This window comes from Falco cherrug, chromosome 1 (assembly GCF_023634085.1).
Source record: "Falco cherrug isolate bFalChe1 chromosome 1, bFalChe1.pri, whole genome shotgun sequence".
Lineage (NCBI taxonomy): Eukaryota > Metazoa > Chordata > Aves > Falconiformes > Falconidae > Falco > Falco cherrug.
This window is the reverse complement of record NC_073697.1, coordinates 90,347,698-90,366,391: the sequence shown is the minus strand read 5'-3', so window position 1 is coordinate 90,366,391 and position 18,694 is coordinate 90,347,698. Positions and strand designations below refer to the sequence as shown.

The 18,694-nt window shown below is 42.7% G+C and overlaps 3 protein-coding genes across 13 annotated transcripts in view; 1 reads left to right on the top strand and 2 right to left on the bottom strand.

The window, feature by feature from the left end:
- The window catches only part of SPPL3 (signal peptide peptidase like 3), a 61,106-nt gene extending 48,409 nt beyond the window's left edge, over window positions 1–12,697 (bottom strand). Inside the window, exon 1 of one of the 2 annotated variants that reach the window (XM_055705496.1) lies at window positions 11,997–12,697. In XM_055705496.1, the coding sequence (XP_055561471.1) occupies window positions 11,997–12,019 (23 nt within the window). In that variant the 5' untranslated portion in view covers window positions 12,020–12,697. The remainder of the gene's footprint in view (window positions 1–11,996) is intronic. The other variant, XM_055705503.1, reaches the window with a different exon arrangement.
- The window catches only part of RNF10 (ring finger protein 10), a 201,963-nt gene that overhangs the window by 170,171 nt on the left and 13,098 nt on the right, over window positions 1–18,694 (top strand). The window lies entirely within an intron of this gene.
- C1H12orf43 (chromosome 1 C12orf43 homolog) overlaps window positions 12,954–18,694 on the bottom strand; it is a 28,887-nt gene continuing 23,146 nt past the window's right edge. For 3 of the 10 annotated variants that reach the window (XM_027814119.2, XM_027814111.2, XM_014285080.3), the window contains 2 exons: window positions 18,481–18,602; window positions 12,954–17,853 (listed from right to left, as the gene is read on the bottom strand). The gene's annotated coding sequence lies outside the window, so the exon portion shown is untranslated. The remainder of the gene's footprint in view (window positions 17,854–18,480; window positions 18,603–18,694) is intronic. The other 7 variants (XM_027814118.2, XM_055705563.1, XM_027814113.2 and 4 more) reach the window with 7 other exon arrangements.

Genomic DNA, 18,694 nt, shown 5'->3' with positions numbered 1-18,694 from the left:
TAATAGAGACAGGACAAGCTGTATTGCCTCTAAGGACCTAATAAACGACTTCACTTTGAAAACCTTGTTGTAAAGCACCGTAAGACAAATATGTTATCATTCTGCAGCTTTGCTTGGAAAGGAAACAACACACTGAGCAAAAACTATACTTAAATACTTAAAACAATAAATCTTAACAAATCTGTAATCTGACTTCTTATGGGATGCAAAGAGGCAGGTAACAGACTAAAGTAGAAAAGTTCAGCTCAAAGTAAGTGTCTCCATCTGAAGCAACACAAAGAACACACACAAAAAGTACAGCAGGTTTCCTAACAAGCACACAAAGGAACCCTACTGGTCAACGCTATATCTCATCTCATCCAGGAGCAAAAACCAGAAAATAAAGTTGACCCTCTCCTATGTATACAGTTTCACTCAAGACGCATACATTATACTGGAGAGTCCATCCTGAGTGGCCTAACTCACTCTCAAAGTATGACCTAAAAACGCACTGTGCATATTTCTGCCTAACTACTTTGCCTTGTGGCCAGCTCCATCCTCTTATCACCAGGCTCTCACTCTGGCCCTGCTCCTCATCTTGCATGGGCATCCTGAGGTCCTAACCAAAGCTTCCCTCCAGGAGAGCAAACTGCCCCAGACCACTATAAAGTCTGCCCAGTTCTGGACCTTGTAACTGTCAACGCATCTAGATCCAACACCACAGATACTCTTCCACTAACCTTGTTCTAACTGTCTGGAGTATAATACTCACGGGAGTCAAGGCCTAATAAAAGAGCGGTTTATCCCTCACATTCCTAACGTTTCTTGCTGTAAGTGATAGAGCTGATCATGCAGAGCAGAACTCCGATAACAGAACATGCTGAAAATTGCACCTCTTTGGTAAGTCACTGCCTCCTCATGGAAGGAAATACGGTGAAGCTCCACGGTGGTTCAGAGACCAAGAAAGTGCAAGAATATTTGTGCTAGAACCATACAACCAGTTTACCTGTGAGATACTGGCATTTTGGCAATACCTGTTACAGAAAAGCTTAACATGTACATATGCAGGCTCTACCGGGAAGAATTAATTAAATTAAATCCTAGAACAGGTCCCAGGAAGATACCCTAGCAGAGCCCCCAATAGTCTCTGTCTTTTCCAACAACTAGGTATCATCACTTTGTAGTTTACATATTCAAAAACACAGCTGGTCAAACCGATGAAGGAACACTCACTTAAGACTTAATGTACAAAAACACTATGAAGTCCTCTCAAGTAGGGAGGATATTGATCTGAATGCTGCACTGCTTCCTAAACAAAATGAATACCAGTATAAAAAAATGTTGGGTTTTTTTATTTTGAGGTTTAACTTCTATAGAAATTCCTGTACTTCAGTTACAAATATGCAGAATACCTTGATTCTCTAATATTTTTTGAAAGACATAAAAATATAGAAAGCGCTCTAATCATTAAAAAGGCTGCTTGTGTTTTATCCCTGAAGTCAGAAAAGAGGATGTTATCTCATCTGTATTGACTCTACTGCTGACTTAAAAAGCCAAAACAAAACCACACCTCATACCTCTGACACTTAGGCCAATATTTTATTGATTATGTGCTTTGAAATCCAAATTCTTTTTAGCAATGTATTCAGAAGTCAGATCAAAAAATAAAACTAACGATTAACAGTTTAATGAAAAGTGTTTAACAATCAGGCCTTATAATCAACAAGCCTAAACCAACGTGAAGTTGATCAATATGACCTTGTCATACACAAAGAGCAACTCTGAGTGCTATTGATGAGTTCCCTTACCCATGCAGTACAGGACTATGATACATACTTTTTCATGGCATGCCTGAGTAGAATCAAACACTATTTTCATAAAAATTCCATAAAAGAGTAAGTTAACGCCATCAGCACCAAATTATGACTCTTCAGTGACAGCACCAAACTATGACTCTTCAGTGACAATGTTGAAATTCCTGTATGAGTCAAAGCTACAGAGTAGCCAGTCTGTCTAGCCAGATTGAACCAGCTTTCATCCTGCTGGGTCTGTATCAAGACAAATTAATGTTGTCAGGTGATGGCTGATGAGATCCTGAAGCAAATGTGAGTATTCAGAGCTGCACAAAGTGAAGAGAGGGGATTCAGCGGGCATGAAAATACAAAATACAGCCTAGCAAAACAGGCACCCTGGTTTTGCTACCTCCAATTAAGAGAAAGGCATGCTCAGGAAAAGGTCTGGACAGTAACGAATGCGACCACTTCACAAATAAACACACCCACATACACAAAACAAGTTGTCTTGTGACAGACTGGACAGGGCCTGATCCCTGCCTTAACCACCTGCATGCAAGAGAAGCAGGGTGCATTAATACCCTTGAGTGTCAGGCTTAAGGTAGCAGTTTCAGTTAGAGGTGCAAAAAACAGGCAACAGAAGAACAGACAAAGGCTGTTTTCAACAAATTCTAGCCCAAACATCCAAAATCTTTGCTTGTGACAACAAAAAGTAGGAACGTTCTTTAGACAGGGTGCTTTGGGAATCTTATAAAACTTCTTCCAGCAAAGCACCCTGCAGAGAAGTATTTGTGTTTCATGGCAGACTTTTTTCACCTTTTGATTTGTAGCTCTTTCTTATGTTCCATCTGCAAAAACACAAAAAAATACAGAGAAAGATAACTAGCTAGAAAACTAACACTGGGGTTCTTGTAAGGCATTTAAGTATGATAAAGAGGTTCTTTCTGTTCTGTACCATCTGTAACTGCTTACAGTTGCATCTGCTTTAGAAGTAGTCAAGTTAGCAGAAAATAACAGTAAAAAAAAAAAAATCCAGCTCTTCACTATTTAGCTTTAAAGTTTCCCTTTTTGAGAGGGAAAAAAGAAAGCTCTTTAAACTATTTTCAACATAAAGCTTAATTAGATTCTACTCTTCATCTTCAAAACCCTGCAGAGATCATAATATTCCCCATGAGAGCTTTCAGCCCTTCATGGTAACTTCTCAGAGAGCTATTCAAGGGAAGGTATAGGATCAGCCACCTCAAGAAAAGAGTTCACAGAGCAGATAATCTTTCCTCCAGCAAAACAGACCATCAATCTGAACTTCTAAGAAGGACCAGAATGACCTTGCACCATCAAACCTAGAAAGCAAGACACAGACGTACCTAATCACACCAGCCTGCAATACAGGCTACAGAAATCCATACAATCCAGGTCTGTTTGCCTCCTGCTATTTCACCAACCTCACCTTTAGCTAACAGTCACCTGGAAAATGGACTTCCCACTGACTAAATAAGTCAAAGTCATGCTACAACTATTTTATCTTGCCAAATGGGTCTACCACAGATGATAGTGAGATAATTCACAACTGTAGCCTTGAAAGGGGTAAAACTATCCCAGTAAAAAGTCCTTTGTATAACAACGTACCATTGAGCTTTGGTCTCATACATCCAACATATCTGTACCAACAGCTGGTTGATCCTAACTGCAATAATTATTCAGAATTCATTGTTCAATTCCTACCTGCTACAAAAGGCTCCAAATAAACTGAAATCGGAGCTAGCTATCCAACAGAAGAAGGGATGGCAGACTGCTAAGTGCCACAGACACCAGAACTAACACTGCAGCAGAGCGCCGTAACTCAGCGGCTGCGTTCACCTCTGTCCAGCTAATTGCACTACCGCAGAGCTCAAACATTTTGCAATGCTAGTTCTTGCCCACGCTACGCTATCTCAAGGGGAGTAAACTGAACTTATTAATCCAAGCATCCACGGAAATTAAAATAAATCCCGAGGATATACACTCGCCACTAGCTTAAACTGCGTGGAGAAACCCCCCACAAAATTATCTGTGCACCACTGCTGTAGAGACAGGTGCATCAAATTTACATGCAGAGATCACTTGGTCTTTTTGTACCACCTGAAACTAGGCTGCACCATGAATCCATCTGTACAGTGCTTTTGCTGTTCTAGTGTGAAGTTGCTATTTGCAGTATTACCGACAGGAGAAAATGGTGTAAGCAACGAGTTCCCAAACTTCTGTGATTCAGTGGAACATTATAAATTTTTAACATTTCTACTGATCTCTGTAAACTTCTGACAAAATTATAAAGTTATTTAAAATTATTTATCATTGGAAATTTACTAGAAATTATCTTCTGGCCATTTATCAGATGAACAAAAGGAATTTTTAAAAGATACCTCTGTTCAAAAACAGCAGAGTCTATGGGAATGAAGAAGTAAATTTGGGCTTTTGAGACAGAAAGCAGCAAGCAGAAAAGCACTGGCCAGGTAGAACTAATCAGTAATACCAGAGGACTGGGGGGTGCCCAGCTTTAAAAGCCACTTCAGGCTGCACAGCACATTTTTTCCCTTTAGCAGCTAGACTGAAGAATAATCTACATTCAAGCCTATCCCTGCAGGTAAGCTTGCCAACTCATGCCCGAAGTTAAAGATTGTGTGTGTGAACAGAGGGTGGAACCCCCTGGGTCTCCTCCTGCTTCCCTCACACCACCCCTTGCTGGAGACGCCTGCACAAATGCAACTAAGGCGTAAAAATGGAAAAGAAACATTTCACAGCCTTCAGCTACATACCCATGCTGCACGGGAAAATACTTTCTTGGGTCAAAAGCCTATGAACGAGCTACAGGAACATCCAAACCTGACAGACACAGAAGAAAACATTGTTTTCAAAAGGAAGGAGAGAAGAAATGAGAGTCAAACACTATCATTTTCCGTTCAGATACCACTGGTGAGGGAAAATGCTACGATATATAAACTGTCAGATATGAGTATATCTCTCCAACTTCTATGTGGGCAACTTCAGTTATAAGGGGGGCATCTTAAGCACAAAATTAAGCAATAGAGAATAATTTCTTTAGCGTGGTCTCCTCTACTTCAGGATAACGGCTGTGATAATTTTGAAGAACCTCTGTTCTGACATCCTGAAAAAAAGAGCCACTCCATCCTTAAACCCTGTCCCCACAAAAGCAAAGTATAAGTATAGTCTCATTTAATACATTTATTATTTTGAATCCTTGTTGTCACAGGATATTAAAAATGTTCTCGTTTAATTGATTAGTTATCGGTTAGAAAGTATCTTTCCAAAAAGCCAGCAGAACATGCTGACTTTCTGACAGCCCTGTCTATACCATGCCACTTGGTGTGGCATACAAATATGGAGGCTATCCAAGGGAATTTGGGACCTCAAGCTTAGACCAGGCCCTAAAAAGAAATATTCAACAGAATCTAATAATGAAGATGACAGCACAACAGTTACACAATTAATCAGTTCCAGGATAATGTCATCATGGTGGTTCTGGTGAACAAAGAGACACTTAATGTATTATCATGAGAGCAGAGTTTCTGTAAGGATGGCACTTAAGAGGAGAACCCTGGTCTGGCAGATCAGAGTATTTCAAGCACAGACACCACTTGTAAAAGATGTAGGAGAAAAGATCAACATCAGCATCCTTGAAAGAATTAAGAGACAGAGAAAGGGGATCAGCAAGTGTTGCAATGACACATATGCCCCATTAATCTTATTAAATCATCACCTTTCAAAGTCAGTTTGATTGCCTGGATCCAGTTCAGCTAGCACACTAGCTTGTGTTTCACTCCACTTCTCTCAACCCACATAACTGGCTGAATCATTTCAAATTTTAATCTTAGTCAGTTACACTAAAGCAATGTAGCACCGAAAATGTCCACAAAGATCTTTTTCTACCAATTTCAGCCTTGGTTCTTCCTGGAACCTTTAACCAGACATCACAAAAATTAAATTAGACTGTTTGACCAAATGGCATGTGTCAATTATTTGCTTTTAGGGTATATTATCATGCTTAGAGTCACCATCAAAATGTCAAAGGGCAATAAAGATGGTGGCACAATGCCAGAGATGTTGATACATCACATCACCAAAATAACAAATTAAAATAGCTGAGATACTAAAAAAGAACAGATTCCATTCTGCTCTTCCAAATTCTAGGAAATCAAAATCACTGCATTTTAAAAATCACGACATGTATCCCAAAGTACTTCTTGTAGGAAGGTTTCATAAGTATAATGGGTTTGGCCTTCTATTTCAGTGACAAGTGATTATTGACAGAAATTTCAGCAACTGTATTGCGTATTTAAAACTGTAGTACTCCTCAAAACACAACCAACCTCAGAAGAACTTAATATGCTCATTTAATTTGGCCTGTCCAGTGGTCCCTACACAATTCCTCAAATTCCAACAGCATCAGATTGCTTAAATCATGCCATAATCCCAAAGTGCCCAAAACAAGCAATTACTTCATTGGATCACACCCTTCCACAGAAGAAAGAGATGCTCTCAGGTTGATCAAACCCGATACAAACCACAAGGAAAGGCAGCGATAATCATAGACACACACCCCTAACAGCTCACTTACTTAGGACATGGGAAATCACATTCAGGTTGTCTTCCGTTTGTGCGAATTCAACCTTTCATCTCTAGAAAAGCAGCCTAAAGTACCCCACAGACCACAGCCCCTTCAGTCTTCCAAACTACTTTTTCAACAAGGCAGGCAGCAGATTCCAGGTCCCCACTAATCCCAAATTAGTATGTTGATCATTAAGGCAGAAAGGCATGCCTGCCTCCTGGCCTAGCAAATATTTACAGTATTCTATATGAAGTGAAACCAATTAAAACAGACACACAAAGCTCGGCCTCCAAGTAACACATAGTTTGGTGATGAGAGCACTCCCCTGGAAGGTGAGAGATGCAAGGTCAGAAACCCTGGGGGATGGAACTGATCTCCTAGATCCTACCCAAGTTCTCTAATCACTGAGTAAAAAGCAAGGAACCATTAACTTCTGCTGCCACAATATCCTGAAAAGGCTAAAGGCAGAACTGAAAAAAATCTTAATTAGAAGAGGTACAGCACACCAGCACCAAGAAAACAGCAATTTATATTCTTCACTTTAAATTTTTTAAAAAGAATTATCAATATATTAGTAAACACAGTTTTTGCATTGAAGCGCAAAATTTTTTCCTTTTGCCAGAGTCATTATATATATGTACATTCAAGTAACTGTAAACTTCAACTAATCCCATGCTCTTTGCCTTATTTGTCTTTCAGTCCAGTGCTGTAGACAGAGTCCCTGCCTAATGACACACAGTCTGAGACAGCAAAAGCTAGAGGGAGGATAACAAATAAGTCAAGCGAGACTGGTACTGAAAGACAAGCATATTAACTATAAACCTGATATTCTCAAATTTGCTGAGATTTAAATAATTTCTCTGATGCCAGATACTCGTGCATATTGATACAACGACATCCCTGTCCTCAGGAGGCTTCTAACAATCGTTAAAATGGAATGTGGCCGGTAATTTCAGTTCCTGAAAAATCTAAGATTAAAGGCTGAACTCCGTGTTTGTATGCCAAGCTTTCACGACAGATTTTAGACAGTGCGCACAAGAATTTTACCTATATGCTTTGCAATGTCACCCAAAAAGTGCAATGCTTTAAAAGTTGAGGTGAATGATTTGTTTTAGTTCTGTTGCAAACTGCCTCACATCCTCAAAACTCCTTAATTAGTCAGTTAAGGTCCCTCAACCTGAACTGAGCAAGCAAGTGAAAAATCTTTACTGCAAAGAATTATTTTACTAGTACTTGACAAGTTCTGACAACGAGCTATAGCTCCCCTTACTCCCTGCCCTCCCACATACACATCTAATCCAGCCAAATAAGACTTAAAAGCACTACCTCAGTCTTCTGGAAGAGATTGTATTTTAATTCATGGCAGCAGCAGGTTAAATGCTTCAATGCAATGAAAGCAAATTGTCAGACCTCTGAATCTAGAAAGACTTTTAACACGAACTGATTTGAATTCTCTCAGGCGCAAAGACGGCACTGTACATTTACACTTATTCCAAACCCCAGTAGCTTTATTGATTATTCTGACACATCATTAGACTTAATTTCCACGCCCTTTGCATTACATAGAAAAGTTTCTAAATATATCACCATTTCACTCATCAAACATTTGATAGCTAATACCACCGATTAAAACATTTAAGAGGGAGTTGAGTTGTTTGTAAGATTAGTGACTCAATACAGTGGCTTCTATTTTGTTCTTAGCTTACCCTCCCAGCATATCTCCTAATCACCACCCTGACAGGACACGCACACATCGCAATTCGTATTACTCTTATACAACCCTCTGGGAAAGAAAAAATTAAAAATACATTTGGTTTTGGGTAGAAATCTCCTTCTCTCTTCACATATGAAGGAAGCTGTGAAAATCTTTTGTGCATTCAAAGGGCAAGAAAAGAACAAAGCAATCTCTATTGCCAGACTGGGCAACAGTAAAAAGGGAGGGGGTATTACATCAGGCCTTGAAAAACACTGAACACCTACTAACTGAAGATAAAAAGATATGCATGCTGCTGTGCTCTCCAAATAGGATCCAGCGCAAAAATCTCACCACAAGGTGCTGGAAGTTAAGGAAAGGCCAAGTATTTCACAAAGTAATGACCGAGGTCCTACTGCTTCCATACTCATCTGTTGTAAAACTCCCAACAGCTTGGTGTCTGAAGATAAAATCCTTGGCATTTATTAACCTCTTACTCACATACGTACACATTGGTGATGGTCAAACAGCTCTTCCTGTGTTTACTCCCTCTTCTGTTGTAGCAGAAACTTCTGCCACTACCCAGTCCCATTTCCTTGCTGGAACAGACAGGAAGCAAAGGGAAAATGGGTATTCCACAACCTCTTTCCTCCCCCAATCCATCCCACTTGCAGGATATTAACTTCCGCTCTGTTTTAATCTAGAAAGTCACAAGCAACCTTGCGAGGCAGCAGTTGCGCTCCTCTGGCTTGCAGTTTTGAGTAAGAGCAGGATCATACATAGCTCTCATAATTTTCTTCAGTTATTGCAGGTACTGGACAAAGAAAGTTTCTCTACTCACTACTGACATGGATTTTATTGAAACACCTTTCTTTTTACAAAAAAAGCCTATCCTTTGAGACAGTATTTCCATCTGGCACCTATCCCACATTTCACATTAAAGTTAGTTTTTCTAGGATGACAGTATTCAGTTTCACCAGCAAAATTCTCAGTAGATCCTCCTTTCAAGGATAACACACCTGTACCTGAAATACTAGGTCAGCAAGACTATTTAAGACATTTAAAAAGTGCTAAATAAAAGTACAGATGGTATTAAGTGTGGGCATTACTGAAGAAAAAATAAAAGAGGTTGTTGCAAGAAAGAACTCACAAGAATAGTGACAAAAGACAACTTATGCATTTAAAATTATGAAAGGGATGGGGAAAAGCCTAAGTGCCTCCTTCTTAGATCTTAATACAAGAAAGTGTAATCTATTTCATCTGGTAGTGAAAATTATAACACCACCTTAAAATCTCAGATTTATATTTACAAAACAATAAATATAGCAAAATGAGAACTAGTTCTCATCTCTTCAAAACAACATCATTAACAGAGATGTCAATCACTGAAAAAAAGCCCTATTTTGCATGTTTGACAATGCTAATGTCCAGCAATCACAGCTTGCAAGTACATTTTTTCAAGGTATTTCTAACACTGAGACAATTTCTAACAACCTCTGACAATTAAAAAAAAAATTAAACTCAAAATAAACCTTTATCTTACTTTATAAAGCTACAGTGACTCTACAACTCATGTTGATAGTTACGCACAAAAAGAGGCGTGATCAAGCCGTACACTCCCAGGCAAAAGGGAAGTACTACTGCAGCCAGGATCCAGTTTACATCTGTACCAAGACAGGTACGTGAAAGGATTCTACTTAATGTCAAGTTATGTATTTTCAGATGTGAAATAAGGTATCTGCACAGCAGCTACACCGAGGAACACGGAAAGCACTCGTTCTGAGAAAGCAGCCTTTGCAACAGAGAAAAAGGCCCAGGTCCAACAAATGCACAGGATGCAATCTGCCAACTTCAAAACTGTACAACTAATTACTGGACACAATTCTGCAGAACTCTTCTGTACAGAAGTACCGGTTTCCTCAGTTGACAGAACCCGCACTTTTTTTCCTAAAAGCACTAAAGCACTAGCCAATCTCACGCTGAGTGGCATTACCATAATTAAACAAATGCAAGATTGTTGCTAGAAGTGTAAGTAATTAAACATGCCTCCACAGAGAAGGGTGCACAAGTTACGGAACAGGACTCCCTAATGTGAAACTGGATTTTTCCTCTTTCTGTAGCTCCCAGACAATGCTGATAATGGGTCAAAATGTGAAGTGACAGAAACCTCAAAAACACGAGGACACATCAGCGAATACAGACACAAAATCAGTGTTCTGAGACATCAGCTTCATATTCTTGTTTCGTTGCAACCTCAAAACTTTAAGAACTAACTACTGTTCTTGTGATCCACCCAGCAAGCCACGAAGAAGAACTTAAATCCCAACTTCAACCCCCTAAAACAGGCAACCTAAAGAAGAGTTAATCCTCCTCCCAGCCTCTATTGAAAACCTTCCCTTCAGAATACTACTAAGGTAAAGACACTTGTTCAAAAAAGCAAGGGAGTTAAAGATCAAAATAACGTACAATTGTCATTTTGCTTCATTTAGGTTTTTTAAAAGAAAGCTGACAAATCCTGGAGTAGTTTATGAATTTATAATTTCATTCTGCAATTAAAACACACGAAGATAATAGTTCACTAGACACATCTAACTGAACTACATTAAACTGCCTAAATCTGTACAAACATACGTTTACTGTAACAATACGCAGCTAATATTTTAAGTCAAAGAAGTTGTCTTTTTGCTGTTGTTTGAAAGCAGAGCACTTTAAACCACTGCCTGAATTGAGCTGCTGAAACAAAATAAGAACATGTAAAAAGCAAAAGACCAATACATATATTGGTTCTTGACAGACAAGTGACAGAAGATGGGAGAAGGGTCTGCCAAAGTCTCAACATGTGGCAGAAATCCCCCCTGGGTCCCAAGTTTTGCAAAAGTAATGGGAAGGATTTCCAGAACCATTCAGAATAGGAATATTCCTCGCATATTCAACCCTTTCTCTGCATTCACAGCACATGCCAAGGTCAAAAGCCGAGATTCAACTCCTTTTTAAGAAGGGTATCGTAACTCTCTTCAAAAAATCTAAGAAACAACTGTGGACAGCATTACTGGAATGCGTTTAAAATGCAGTATCACAATTAAACTGCTGCAGCGGTCAGGTCAATAGAGCTGATGCACAGGTGAATTGTCTGTTTTGGTGGTGATCCTTGACAATACAAAAACTTATGAGGAATTATAGGAAGAAACCGAACCCTGTCTCTTTGATCCAGTGCCAGCTAGGCCCGAGACAGCATCAGGACACAGAAAAAAATGCCCTCTCATTTGCTATACTTCACATCTTCCCACAGGAACTGGTCTCTTCCTTCTCATTCTATTTCCTGTACACAGAACAGGCCCATTGTCACCAGGTGAGCACAGACACACGCCACCGACTGACCCGGCAGCCCACCCCGACAGCAACCTCCCCTGGGGCAGAAGGATGCCCTGCAGCCTCCCAGCCGCCAGCGCAGGCACTGTCCCTGCTCCAGGCCGGAGGATCGCTGTGTCCCTGCTCCAGCCACGCAGAGCCCCAGCTCAGCAGGACACAGCCCGGACGGAGGGATGACAGCCACGCTACCGCTCGCAGCGATCCTCTCCCACCGCCGGCTGGCAGCGGGGGCCGCTCCCAGCGCCGCCACCCCAGCCCCTCGCTCGCACGGCGTCCCTCCCCCCTTCCCCTGATCCCTCCTACCCAGCCGCGCTCACACCTCAGGCCGCAGCCCCCTTTATGCCCCAGCCCTCCCCCCGCCGCCCGCCACCGGCAGCCCCGCGGCGCCGGCCCCCGCGCCCCCAGCCCCGCGGCGGGGTCCCGCCGGCTCCGGGCCGGCCGGAGGGGCAGGGGGCCGGCTCGGAACACCCCCCGCGGCCGGCCCGGCCCTCGCTGGGGCCACCCCCCCCACCCCCGCGGCCCGCAGCGCCGGCGCCCGGCCCTCAGCCCCGCGGCTCACCAGGAGTAGGTCTGCTCCGCCATGGCTGCGGCTGGGCGGCCAGCCGGCTGGGCTCTGTGGGGCGGCCGGGCCCCGGGCTCCTCCTCCGCCTCCTCCTCCGCCTCCTCCTCCGCCTCGCAGGCTCCGGGGCTCAGTGGCGGCCCCGCTGCGGCTCCCGGCCCAACATGGCGGCGGCTGTGAGGAGGGAGGGGAGCGAAGGGGGGGTCCCCGCCCGGGCGGGGAGGGGATGGCGGAGAGGGCGATGGTGGTGGCGGGGAGGGCGGAGGCTCAGCAGCCGCGACGCAGGGCCGCGCTGGGGCGCCGGCGGCGGCTGGGCCTCATGGCCGGCGAGGCGGCGGCGAGGGGCGGGGCGGGAGCGGGGAGGCGGCGGCACCGGGCGGCCAAGCCAGGCCGCGCCGCGTCCCCGCGCTCGCGCACGCCGGGGGCGGGGCCGGGCCGGGCGGCGCGCGGGATCACGTGCCCACAACAGCCTCACGTGCCGCCGCCGCCGGCCGCGCGCAGGCGTCCTGGGTGAGGGGAGGCGGCGGCGCGCTGGTTGTCGGGCCCGGCCGCGCCGCACGCCCGGGCTCCGCCGTGGCCCCGCGGGCGGGCGGGTTCGCTGCCGCCGCCCCCTGTGCCCGGCGGCTGGAGCGGGCAGCGGGTGGGAGGGACAGCCGGAGCCTGCTCCGCCGGAGAAGCCGATCCCGGGCTGCGGGCGGGCAAGCGCGACTCCCACGCCGGGCCCTTGGAAGCAGCGGGGCCCGGGACCTCTGCACGCCCAAGGAGGAGCTGGAAGCGCTGCGGCGGGGCCTCCTGCAGCGGGGGGGTGAGGTGGGAGATGCCGGCCTCAGGTAAGGGAGCCCCGTCAGTGCCAGCGTTTCAGTCACATCCGCTGTGGGCTTCTGCGCAGTGTGGTATCATTTTGCCCTTTTAAACAAAGCAAGTAAAATAAAGAGGAGCAAACGCGCAATGTGTGTATGTGTGTGTATATATATATATTTAAGGAAAGAAAATAACGTTCAAGATACTCTGACCCAATAAAAATCCTACACCTCACGTTACCAGCAGCCCAAGCCCCAGGCAGAGGAGCTGACAGCAACGGTCTGGCCTTTCTCCCCCCGCTTGCTTCAGTGCTGCAACCAAACCTTCGGTCCTTGGTTATGTTTCTGCCAAATGCAGAACCAGCACCTCATCTTCTGTTTCCTCCAGTAGTCCTCACCTCTCTTCCTTCACTGGCAGCAATTTGTGCCGACGGGGCTTTGCACAGCTCAGGGCAGTTGTTCCAGTCCGGCTGTGCAGCCTCCTTCCTTGGCCCTTTTAGCGTGGGAGGGAGAAGAGCCAGTTTTAACTTACAGCTGGAGGTGATGTAACTGTATTAAATATAAATAGAAGAACAATGCCCAGCTCTGGTGAAAACAGGTGTTTGGTTAGGAAAAAAAAAAAAAAAAAAAAACCACACACACAACACGGAGAAATTCTATGCCTTAATAAGAGCTTTGCTAAACTCCAAAAAATTAATGGGACATTCTCACTGCACCTACAGAGAACGCCAGATGCCTCCAAAATGGCATTTGGAGCCCACTCTAGTTTATTAGTAAATTTAATAAATTATTTCCATTTTGTCCATCTCATTTATATTCTTAAATGGACAAAAACATAGGCAGGTATGTAGGCATGACACAGGACTAAAAGTAAGGAACATCTAATTTCTTCTTGGTTCTCTTACCAATTGCCTGTAATTATGGGCAGCTCACTTCATCTCTGGTAGCTCAGCTCCTTCGTCAATAAAGGGGAAACAGCAACATGTTGCAGCTGCCTGAAGTTTTTGGGATGCTGCTTAAGGAAGATGCTGTATATGCAATGCAGACTGACTTGGTCTGGGTGGAGGGAATGCCTGGGAATCTTGTGATTATTAAGATGGTGCTTCTCCACCCTGCACACCTCTATCTTTATGCACTGAAAACCAGTGATTTGGGTTGTCACCTCAGCATCCAAACCTGCTGTGATTTTCACCTCCCTCTGGCCTTTGTGGACAGGAACGACCTTAGAGCTCCTGACATAATTGACACTACCCACTTACTAAAATCTGCTCGAGAATTGGATTTACCAACTATGACGTGGAAATACTCAAAGTACTGTGACTGACTAGCTTACTGGGATCCCTGCTGGCGTCAGTCATGGCAGCTAGGTGTACTGGAAGGATTAGATGGTGAGTAATGCTAACCTGTCCTCTCATCCAGCTCAGGCTGGGCTGTCTTGAAAACCTTCCTCTCCTATTTGACCATACACCTCTTTGCCCTTCACCCTACACCCCATACATACACAGCACTTGTGCCCGTCTCAGCAGATACAGAAAAGTTTGGCGGATATAATGCAAGGAGAGAGGAGTGAGTCACGCTCAGAATCTTGAGCTGTGGGGTACACAGCCTGGTCGATCTGTTTTAGTGGAAATTCTGGTGTTCCCAGGTACACACATCCCCTGTTAAAAAAAATGCTCTAGGTAGGACTTGCACAATGGAGAAGTTCCCTGCCTTGATTCTCCCTCAGCACAACAGAAAGATCTACAGGAACAATCAGAAAACTGACAAATAATTTGAATCCTCACTCCGCTGTGGTGCAACCTCAGTGTCTCTGGGATGCCTGTTTATGCCACCTCTTTTCACTGATTACGATAAAGTAAATGCAAGAGGAAAAAAGAACCTCTCCATCCTTTTGAATCCATGCAGGGAGAGATAAATCAGTGCTTCACCCTTGTCTTGGTACTAAAGAGCCTTTCCTAATTTTTTTTCACTGAGAATAGGATGTGAAACTGATATTGGTATCTATGAAACAATATCCCTGCTTTGTGTCCTTACTGAAATAGCTTCCAATTTCTCAGCCTTGCAAAATTTCCAGCACATTAATTTGGCACAAGTGATTTATACTTGATGAGCAATTAAAGTATAATTTTTTTCAGCTTCTCAGGCTTTGTGACTAGACTACTAAGTGATTTCGCAAGCTCGCTCTATCATTACAAGATAGCGGTGGGATGAATTCACAGGAGAAATGTATTCCTCCTTGCAGACCCAGCATCTGCTCTTACTGCAAATTGGAGTGCTGCTTGCATTCCTCAGATAATTTTCTCAGCACCTCGTTTGTACAGTCTTTCTTTGGACCTACAAGAAAGCTTTATTTTGAATTTTAGCAACAGTTTACTCTGACATTACAAAGTCCTTCCAAAATACCAGTTCTGTCTTGAACCTTTGATGTAGACTGATGCATTACTTAAACCAGTCAAGGTATTTCAAAACAAGCAGCAGACAAAAACATTTTCTTTCTTTTTCTATTTGGAAGGGTAGCTCCCAGAGGCAAGTGTGCTGGAGAAAAATCAGATTGAAGTACTGGCTACAAAGAGTCCTCACCTCCAAATTGCTTAAATGTCATTAGATGACATTTAACTAACCATGTCTTGATTCTGCTATAATGGAGGTAGAAAGAGAACCAGAGGAGCTTCATGTTGACACTTCACCTTTCAGGAAAGGACATAGCAGGTATAGTTGTCAACGCTGCTTGGTTTTGGCAGGAACAAATAGCATGGAAATGAGCAGAAAGGAAAGGCAAAAAAAAAAAAAAATCCAGTTTTGACAGTATAGCTCAGAGCTATGCTAGGCTCTTCCGCTTGTAATTCTTGTGGGGTTCCCCTCGATAAAATTAAAATGTGCACTGACCAGTACGGCGCCACGATTCTCTTCGCTACCACCTAGTGGGAAACTCCTTCATTAACTGAACTCCAGAGCTGCCTCTGCTCTCCAGTCTGATCCTCACCCTGAAGATAGAAACAGTGCGTAAGTGAAGGGGGAACAGACAGATAACCTGGAGGAAGGGCGAAGTCCTGTTTCCCCATAGAGGAAGAGGAATGTTGAGAGCGAGCCTGTAATTTAAATCCATGATGCCCTATGGCATTGTCACACCATGCCTTCCAGCCCTGCATCCAGGCCAGTTCTTAATGGTTGTTACACCTTGGCTTCAGTTTCACCAAGACTCCCAAAGTTTAACAAATGTTGTATTTGGAGATAAAGAGTAAAACATTTGTTCTTCTGAATGCAACTGAACCCTGCAAACTGCAGTAAGGAGAAACTTGGGAAGTTACTTCTGCATCTCAGTCAAAAGGCAGCCTTCCCCCCTTCTTGGCTCTGAACGTTTTGGTGGTTCTGCTTCTGGTTGTACTACTGAAAGTACAGTAGGCGGCAACGCAAAAAATAGCTTTCTTCTCTGTAAAATCACATTTTCGATTATAATCATATATTTACAACAAAGACTACTCAATTAAAATGTAAATGCATATATATTTGAAACACTAAACCCATATATTCAAGTGAGTCCTCTCCCACTGAGATACTTGGGGTTTGTACAAATAGCTGAAATCCAACCCCATGAAAACAACACATAAATGACAATTATCTCATATTTTTCATGCTTTTGCATACCTTTTGGAACTAAGCTCCCAATGCACAAATAATCATCGGTTTTGGCACTTGCATAGCTTTTCATTCCCCCAACCATAGAAATAAGGGTGAATGTTATAATAATAGCACTCTCACATTTCAAGGAGGGGATGATGTTAATGCCATTCAGGCCAATAAAGCATGTAGCAGTCTCAGCAGGAGGAACAGTAAAATGGTGAAGAATTATTAAAAGAACCATTTCTCTGTATTTCTTTTCAATGGCAATTTTACAACTGTATTCAGGGAACTATACAGGCTCCCTCTGCTAGCACTTTTATCATAAATATATTTAGGGTTTTTCCTTCTCTGTATGTTTTTTTAAGCCACATTACACTGGCTTTACCCCAGCAAATTACTGTATTTTTCATCATGTGAAATAATGGATATATTGGATATATACACTCAATAATGGATATATTTCAGTAAATGAAAACATCAAAGATAAGAATGCTGGTAATACAAGAAGTCAGGCTTTGGAAGTCTATTCTGCCTTCCATTCCATTCACAGGACTCTGCTGTCCATTACTTTAGGTTTGCCCTAGTGTAATAAGCAGGATACACACCAGTAAGTCTAAAATAAGAATAATGTTCCTGTTGTATACCCATTTGTATTTTCATGCAGTTGTTCAATAATCCACTTAGTAATTCAACTACTTTATAACATGTAGGGGAGAAGGGATTACATTGGAACAGTTAATCAAGAGAAACTATTATTTACCAATAAAACAGAATTCCATTAGAGGAACCCAAGACATCGTTGCCTGGAAGGATATTGGAGAATGCCAGGAACCCAGTTTTGTAAGATAGCTGTCACAGAGTGTTACTACACTGTCTGCTACTTCAGGAGAAGAAAATCATTAAAATAAAAAAAAAAAAAATCATGCCTAGAAGTTGTATTTAAGTTTACGCAGGATAATGCAATGTAGTTGAACATGTTTAAATAATCTTTATTAAACTCACCATTAAAATAAAATAGAAATCAGACTTCTTGTGATTATTAATGGATAGAGTTCTCCAAACTGAATTGTTAAGGTAACATTGTTCATGAGCTTGTCAAGATGACTTGTTGTTTTGTTAGTTGTCCAGACTCCCACAGTTTAAAATGCACAATACTAACAGACCAAGGGAAAAAGACCTTCAGGATAAAGTGATAGAGAATAGTTACCTCCTCCTCAGTATTTGAAAGGTTTCCATATTCAGCCAAGGATCCTCCACATGGCATCCAGTTGCAGCGTTTAGTGAGGTCCTAACATACTAACAGATGTTCATTTCTGTTTTCATAGGCTTCAGTGTTCACTGGTCTCAAGACAGGCTGGTTTAAAAGCCTCTGCAGCTGAAGGTCCTCAAGGCAAGCAGAAGCAACAGCAACAGGACTTCCGGGTACATAAGGAATCCTTGAAACCACGCAATACAGATAGATAATTTGTTGCTATGTTTTTTCTTTTTATGGTTTCCACTGACAAATATTGCTGTTCTTTATCTGAACTTAATGGTTTGTGTCCCGATCCCCCTCCCCATGCATTCAACAGGTATATATACTTACAGAACACAGATTGGACAATCTCTTAAATAAGAATAATGGTAATATTTTCCACCTTAGTTTAGGTGAAAGAAATCACCATACCAACGACAGAAATGTAACACAGTATGACAGAATCTCCTCTGTCACATATTGCAGGAGCACCACAATCTGTTGTCTCAGTTTGCAAAGTCCTTGAATTATAAGGACATATCATGCAGAAAGTATATGTCATGGTTGGATACTGTAATTACAGTTGAAAATTAGTGTTACCAGCCACTAATGTTGGCATGTCTGCTGGGGAAGGGGGGCAGGGGGAATGAGGAAAACTGTAATAAAAAAATAAAATGCATGGAAATTGTATCAAAACTTTGATAGGATAATGCCAAAAAAGTTCACCATTCTTTAAATACTTTATTATTACGAGTATAACAAAAAAAAAAAAATCTTTACAAGCTAAAGATGTCTTTTTACATTAATTTTTCACAGGGCAATTTCTTACCTTATATGTTTTAAATGGATTCTAAATCGTTACTTCTTTAGCCACACAAAGAAAGTCTTCTGTATCCATCTGAGCTTTTTTAAGGCAAGGAGGGGACCTAGTACTCTGGGTGCAGACGCCATCTGAAATAAAAGGTAAAAGTTAACAACAGTCCTGCTTGAAAGGGTCAGCCCAGCAGCCCGACCACAGCTTGCAGTGTCTGGAGAGAGGAAGG